This window comes from Chinchilla lanigera, unplaced genomic scaffold (genome assembly GCF_000276665.1).
Source record: "Chinchilla lanigera isolate Chin_1 unplaced genomic scaffold, ChiLan1.0 scaffold00014, whole genome shotgun sequence".
NCBI classification, from domain to species: Eukaryota; Metazoa; Chordata; class Mammalia; order Rodentia; family Chinchillidae; genus Chinchilla; species Chinchilla lanigera.
The window spans coordinates 7,958,985-7,966,975 of record NW_004955415.1 but is presented as its reverse complement, the minus strand read 5'-3'; the positions used below and the strand labels follow the sequence as shown (position 1 = coordinate 7,966,975).

Here is a 7,991-nt window from a genome sequence, read left to right as displayed (position 1 = left end):
AGTAACTGTTGCTTTCTAAAGGTATCATTATCATGTAATTTATTTTAGGAAAAAAGAAAACTTAAAAATGCGCTAAGCAATTCTACAAGGTGGTTGGGACCCACAGATTACCTGGCAAAAACTCTATCATTGAAGGTGCTGGCAGGACCACTTCTTAGGCTGTCCCAGTTGGCAAGCATCTCTTTCACCCATTCCACCCAGGTGTACAGGCGAAGAATACCTGCATCAGCCATGGCTTCCACAAAGTTGGCATCTTCAACAGTGTCACCTGCGTCAGCTAGAGCCAGGCGCATGCCTGAGGAAGGGAAAAAATATCGATCAATTAAAATATGGCTAATGAATATCAATTGCATACCCACTAGGGTATACTACAAAGCCCACATATAAATTAAGAAATAAATATTTTAAAGTACTATCCTAGATCAACAACAAAAATAAAATCACCAATAGTAGGGTCCATAACTATGCTGTTGATTTTTTTGGGTTTTTTTGTTTTGTTTTATTTTTTGCTTTCCGGTACCGGGAACCAAACTCACAACCTCTCACTTGCCAGGCAGGCACTGTGCCGCTGAGCTAAATCCCCGGCCCCTTATGTTGTTGAAATATGTGAACCATCTGTATCAATCTGCATGCTTTTCATCAATATACGTTTCTTCCGAGGCATGTTGACTTCTGAGGTAACATGATCTTTAGTGAGGCACAGGAAGGAAACAATGAACTGGGAATAGATATACATTTCTCTGTGATTTCCCTATCAACATCTCAGCCTCATTTAGAGGGAGCAAAACAGTACAAGCTCTCATGCATGAGATCATACACTGTTGCCCTATGTATACAAATGCATATTTAATTTCTCAGTCCTAAAATTAGGTTCTTCCAAGTTTTCTGTTAATGAAACTTAAGGGGGGTTTTCGGTTTTTTTTGTTTGTTTTTCCTGTTTGTTTTTTTGGTTCAGGACCTTGCACTTGCCAGGCAGGTAATGAAACTTTAGTTTTTTGATTCTCATTTTTTAGTACTATCACAACCTTTCACTTGAAAATAGTGGAGAAAATATCCTAATTAGACTCATTAAATATGCTACCAGACATACCTCTAGAATGGAACACTGTATTGCTGAAAACAACTCATTATGCTCCAATATGGAACAACCTCAAATACGAAAACTGGAAAGGGCTAACAGCGAGGTACAGAACAGTGTACGCAGTCTGCACTCTGCGTTGCAGAGGCAGAAGACACGCACACGGAATACAAAGCTGTCTTTCGGAATACACAGGAAACAAGAAGAATTTTTTAGCTTTTTATTTTAAAGTACCTTTATACCTATAGAAAAATTATAAAGTTATAAAAAGCAGTACAGAGAATAAACATATCGTTCACTCTGCTTCCTGAGTGTGAACACGTAACTACAGTATCAAAACCAGAAAGTGAATGTTAGTCCAATACTACTAACCAAATGACAGGCTTTGTAAGCTTTCCCAGTATTGCCTCTAACATCCTTTTATTCCAGGATCCAATCTAGAATTCCACAGTGCAGTTCGTTCTGTCTGTTTGTGTGAGACAGGGTCTCACTATGTACTCCAGGCTGCCTCACTCACTGTGTAGCCCAGGCTGGCCTCAAACTCACAGCAACCCTCCTGCCTCAGACTCCCGCACGCTATGATTATAGGCCACCACATCTAGCCTTGAATTTATTTATTTTTTTATTTTTTTTTGGTTTTTCTCCGGTACCAGGAATCAAACTCACGACCTTGCGCTTGCCAGGCAGGCGCTTTTGCCACTGAGCTAAATCCCCAGCCCCATCTAGCCTTGAATTTAATTCTTGTGTCCCCTTCGTCTCTTCAAATGTGACAATTTCTCAGCCTTTCCTTGCCTTTCCTGACCATGACATTTCTAATGAAAGTCATTTAACAGAACTGCTCTCAATTATGTTTCTGTGAGATACTGCCGCATAATTAGACTAAAGTTATGAACCTGCAGCAAGAGTAACACAAAAGAACACAACACAAAACAGATGTTGTGTCCTTCTCAGTGTATTCTAAAAAAGTACATGATACTGGTATTACTTACTACTGCTTTACTCACATGTCACTTGGTTATGAAGGTGGTAGGCACCAAGTTTCTCCACTGTGAAATTACTATTTTTCCCTAACTAATAAATATCTTAACAGAAATAATCCTAAGAATATGCAAATACCTCATTTCTTCTGACATTTTCACTCATTAATGTTAGCAACCATTTATGGATCTTGCCTATAATAATTATGACCATGTTGTTTGCCTAATGGTACTTTTACATTTCACACAGTATTTCTACATCTATTAATTAGACTTCAAAGGAAAATGTCCCTACTACTCCACTAATTTTTTTTTCTGGCAGGGGCTTGGGGACTGAGATAGGCTTTTGCTGTGTTTCAGGCTGGCCTTGAACTCACTGTACAGCCCAGGATGGCCTTGAACTTGCAGCAATCCTCCTGTTTCAGCCTTCCGTATGCTGGGATTACAGGAGTACACCACCATGCCCAGCTGATTTTAGAACTTGTTTTACTCACTGGATTGTAATCCAATACTACTATTATTTACTTTGTTTTCCAAATTCTCCTAGCATGGGTCATTAGCTCCCTCAAGTTGGTTCTTGTGGCCTTTCAACATACCCCCAAAGGGCTTGGAGATGGATGTAGCTCAGCACCTACTTAGCTAGTGACACCTACGGGTCTAGAAGTCAAAGTGAGTCATAATGCATGGTGCTAGGAGTCAAAGCTACACAAAAAGGTATACTCAGAGAGTGTTAGCTCTCCTTATCTTCAACAGCCAATTTCCATTCTGCCCAAGTCCATCTGTCCTATGGATAATTAACCTGTCTGGTTTCTAGCCCATCATCTTAGTGTTTTTTTTTTTTTAATTAGCAAATACATTTTTGTTTGTTTGGGTTTTTTTTGGTTTTTTTCTGGTACCAGGAATCGAACTGATGACCTCGTGCTTGCCAGGCAGGCGCTGTGCCGCTAAGCTAAATCCCTAGCCCTTAGCAAATACGTATCTTTGTATCTGCTATTTTGTTAAATGACGTAAAAGTAAACCAAATTTACTTTTTGGTTTTTGCTTTGTTTTCACTTAAAAAATGTATCTTGGCCAGGTGTGGTGGCCCATGCCTGTAATCCAAGCAGTCCAGGATAAAGCAAGAGGATTGCTGGGTTACAAAAGTGAGTTCAAGGTCAGCCCTAACTGCATAGTAAAACCTTACCTCAAAAGGACAAAAAAAGTTTATCTTGGCTTTTCAGGAAACTAAGGCAAGAGGATTCCCAAGTTCAAGGCCACCCTACACAAATTAAAGACCTTGTTTGCAAAAAATGGCTGGGAAGTAGCTCTTTGCAATAGGGTCTCTGAGTTCAATCCCCAGTACTGGCAAAAATATGTAACAGTTTTGTATGTCATTATATATATAAAATACAGTTGTTTAAAAAAAAAAAACAAAAATGGAGGAGGATCGTTGTGAGTTCAAGGCAATGAGCTCAAGGCCAGCTGAACTGCATAGCGAGACCCTGTTTGAAAAAGACCAAAAAAAGAGGGGGGGGGCTCTATAAAGGTTTAGAGTGAGTTCTAAAACCTTGTTTTGTTTTTCTTGTGTGTGTCTTTTTGAGACTGGGTCTCGCTATGCAGTTCAGGCTGGCCTTGAGCTCACTTTGTAGCCCAGGCTGGTCTCAAACTTGCAAAGATCCTCCTGCCTTAGCCTCCCCAGCCATAGTATTACAGGTGTGCACCACCACACCCCACTTGATGTAGTCATTTTGTTTGTTTGTGTAGAGATCTTATTTTAATAATTACACAGTACACTACTATGAGTCTGTACACCTTCCTATAAAGAAACACTTAGGTGATTATAGTATTTTCCAAGACAATGTTACAGTGAATAGATACACTTTTGTATTATTGGAGGTATACCTTCAGGGTAAACAGCTAGAAGGGGAACTGTAGGGCCAAAAAGACAGCTGGGCGTGGTGGCGCAAATCTGTAATCCCAGCACTGTGGGAAGCTAGTTTGAGACCAACCTGGACAATTAGTGAGACCCTGTCTTAATACAAAAAATAAAAAGGGCTGGGAATGTAGCTCAGCATGAAGGCCCTGGATTCAATCACCAGTACCGCAAGAGAAGAGAAAAAAAAAAGATAAAATTTTATTAGAAATTTGTCTCTGGATGGCTGCATCAAATTTGCCTTCTCACTAGCAAAGTAAGAGAGCAAGTACACATGTGCAGAAACTGATGATTCTGCCAACTGAGAAAAAATTGGTAGAGAGGGGATTAGAAAAGGGAGTATTTGCAAAGCATAAGCTTTTTATGTTTTCTGAATTTCGAATCATATGAATGCATTACCTACTCAAAGCAAAGCATATTTCTAAAATATATTCTAAGGAATAAAAATAGTTCATTTTCAATGTAAAGAAAATGAACTCAGACTGAGCCAGCCATGAGCAACAAAACGTACCATGATGATCAATGATTAGCTACATAAGAAATGAATGAACCCTCCAGAATACCCAGGACTGTACATTTCTTCTCTCCATGAAATACTATTAAAATGTAGCAGTAAGGGCCATGGACATAGCTCAGCAGTGTAAGTGCTTGTCCGGTAAGCTTGAGGTCCTGAGTTCAATTCCCAGTACCAACCAAAAAAAAAAAAAAAAAAAGTAGCATCGCTGAAGCTGGCAAAATACTTTTTTCTGAAAAATAAATGGTCCCAGACTCAAATCATCTGTGAAAATATCAAAAACAAAATATCTTGGAAAAGCTTCTTACAAACTAAGTATCTCTATAAAACAACTCTAGAATCTTAGCAATTAAATTATAGTAAGTCTCATTTAAAAAATGACTTTTACCTCAGATGTAAGTTATTTCTGAACAGATATAAATGCTACATTTGTTTATCCACAAAGAAAATACAAATATTTTAAAACTGTTAAAAGTAAGAGAAACAATTAAAACACCAATTTTACTTTGTCTTTTGTAATCTAAGGAGAATGACATCATACGTAATAGCAATAAGAAAAATGTACGCACCGTCAGCTGAAAATTTGTCAACAGCTTGGGCCAAAGTGAGGAAGTTGCCTGTGGATTTTGACATCTAAAACAGAAAGTCAATGATCAGGCATTAACAACAATATATATAAATAAACCAAGTCAGCCAAATCAAATTAAGAAGGTTGAGTATCGTGAGATTAAAAAAGGAATTTAAAACACAGAAAGAAAATGTAAGAAACTATCTTGTAGATAACAATATGTAAAACAATAACCATTGATAATTTCCTACCACTTTGTCTATAATTTGGTAAGCCCCCCCCCCCATTATTATGTTATCCTTCTTTTACTCTTTAAAATAAAAAAAAATTTAAAAAAAAACGAAAATGTATGATGTAGCTCAGTGGTGGAGCACTTGCTTAACATGCACAAGGCCCTACATTCAACCCTTGGTACTGCTGACAAAATGAAATAAGTAAATTGCACACAAAACATAAGATACACTACAGGAATTTTAGAGGAGCAAAAACTGAAGTTGATCCACTGAAGTGACTTCTCTGGGCTACTGAGCTTATCAGTGACAGCACTAAGGCAGGGATCCCCAGCCGGACACTGAGCCCCAGCACTTCCCTCCAGTCTCGACTGCCCCAGGTGACAAGGGCAGACGTGTACAACGATCCCACTTGAACACTTCCGCTCCTAGCATTAGGAAGAGCTCCACAGCACCAGAGACGTTCAGAAATGGAATGGAGCTGGGCGTGGTGGGGCACGCCTGTAATCCCAGCGCTCGGGAGGCTGAGGCAGGAGGATCGTTGCAAGTTCCAGACCAGCCTGGGCTACAAAGTGAGCTCAAGCTACAAAGTGAGCTCAAAGTGAGCTCCAGACTGAACTGCACAGTGAGACCTTGTCTCAAAAAGGACAAAAAAAAAAAAGAAATGGAATGGAGGCGCTCAGGCGGCTGCAGTTAGGATTTTAACAACCTTCCTGTCATTATAGTAATAATAATCAGTTCCTTAAGTTGTGCCCTGCCCTAGGCCATGCATCTAGGAAAGCACTAGCCATCTTTAATGCTTTAAATTTTTTTATGTTATCATAACTTTGCTGATGCCAAAAAGGTGATTATTACACCAATTTTCTACAACATGGCAATAAAGCATCTTGTTATAACAAAGTCAGTATAGTACAACAATGTTCTGTTAGACTAAATACCCACATCTTTTTTTTTTAATTGGAGACTGCATCCAGGGCTATGCACTGAGCTACATCCCCAGCCCTTTTTATTTTATTCTAAGACGGGTCTTACTAAGCCACCAAACTGCACAAACTGGGCAAAAATCAGTGATCTTCCTGCCTCAGCCACCCAGAGTGCTGGGATTACAGGCATGTGCCAATATACCCAGCATTTTCTTCCTAAACTGAAAAAAGAGTGCCCTTCTCTAATGTGCACAAAGGTGTCAGAGGGACAGCAGGAGCTCTGTCAAGTGTTCACACCCTCCTGCCAAGGAGGCTGAATAATAAGATAAAGGCCTATGTAACCCGTTTTTAAAAAATCACACATATTATCAGTAACAACAGTAGGGTGGTAGTAGAAGTAACACAGAGAGGGACATATACTACTGCACCTGGAAAGAAGCACTGAATATCACCTAAAAACCCTACAAGCTTCAAACTTCCATGGTTCTATTTTACTTCAGCACATATACTAAAATATTCATTCAGTGACCAATCACAGCATAAGACAAAAGAGCATCAAATTTTCCCAGTAAGAGAGATCACGGCTCATGATGCCAAGGTTTTTCCGCTTCCTGTTCCTATCTTTCTTTTCTGTCTCTGTTCCAGTCACAGTATAAGGCACTCGTCCCTCCAAATGCAAATGTTATAACAGGTAAATTTTCCTCATCTCATGCCTTGGTTAATACTTAATGCTCCATTTGCTCAATTTTAAAGATTAAAATGTAATTTACAGTGTTAGTCCTAAACACTTCAGATAGGTTTTTAATTGACTAGTTCTTATTCCTTACTTTTCTATTTAAAAAAAAAAAATGCAGCTTCCTAAATCTAAGAAGACTTCCATAGGATTTGGGGTATGCGAATGTGTGTGTACATTTTTTCATTTTTGGTTTTTGAAACAGAATCTTGCTCTATAGCACAGTCTGGCCTTGAACTCACTCTGTAGCACAGGCTGGCCTGAACTTGCAGGCGATCTTCCTGCCCAGCCTCCCAGAGTGCTGGGATCACAGGTGTGCCCCCTCACCTGGCAGCAAGGGGTTCCACCTTCGAGAGACCAAGAGTCTTACCTTCTCAGAGTTGAGGAGGAGATGTCCATTTGCTCTCACAGCTTTGGGCCACTTCTCACTTCACAAGTACATGTTTAAAGACCAAATGTAAAGAAAGATTGTGGTTTAGTTTAGACTTAAAATTTTGAAGTAAATGTTAACAGATTCACAAAAGTTTGCCAAGACAGTGTCCAAGCATATTAACTGCAGCCCTGGTTTGTTTTTGTTTTGGTACTGGGAACTGAATCCAGGGCCTTGTACATGCTAGACAAGTACCTTACCACTGAGCTACACCCCCAGCGGCAGTTCTTTTTTTAAAAGGAAACAAATGAACACAACCAAAGAACTAGCTATATAAATTATGATACCAGCATACTATACAATGATATAATATTTAAAACATATAAGTAGGGATATACGACTATAAAAAGATACGGGAAAAAATGAGACTAGTGTACACAATGTGGTATCATTGCATGAACTTAAAAATATAAAAACATGATGCCCATTATATTCATAAACATTTTTTCCAGAAGTAATCCCAAGAAACCAACAGCAGTGATGAACTCTGGGAAGCAGAGTATCATGCATGACAGTTCACTTTTACACTTTCAGACTACGTTCATTCATTCCTTCCTTCATCCCAGCGGTGAGACCGTACGGGTCCTAGGAAGTGAGAGCGAGAGTTCTGGAGCCAGGCTCGGCCC

The 7,991-nt window shown here is 39.3% G+C and overlaps 1 protein-coding gene across 1 annotated transcript in view; it reads right to left on the bottom strand.

Annotated features, from left to right (window-relative positions):
- Positions 1 to 7,991, bottom strand: part of Lars (leucyl-tRNA synthetase) — a 60,466-nt gene that overhangs the window by 16,782 nt on the left and 35,693 nt on the right. Inside the window, exons 21-23 of the mRNA XM_005380680.2 lie at positions 7,306 to 7,363; positions 5,051 to 5,114; positions 112 to 295 (exon numbers count right to left, since the gene is read on the bottom strand). Coding sequence (XP_005380737.1) covers positions 112 to 295; positions 5,051 to 5,114; positions 7,306 to 7,363 — 306 coding nt within the window. The remainder of the gene's footprint in view (positions 1 to 111; positions 296 to 5,050; positions 5,115 to 7,305; positions 7,364 to 7,991) is intronic.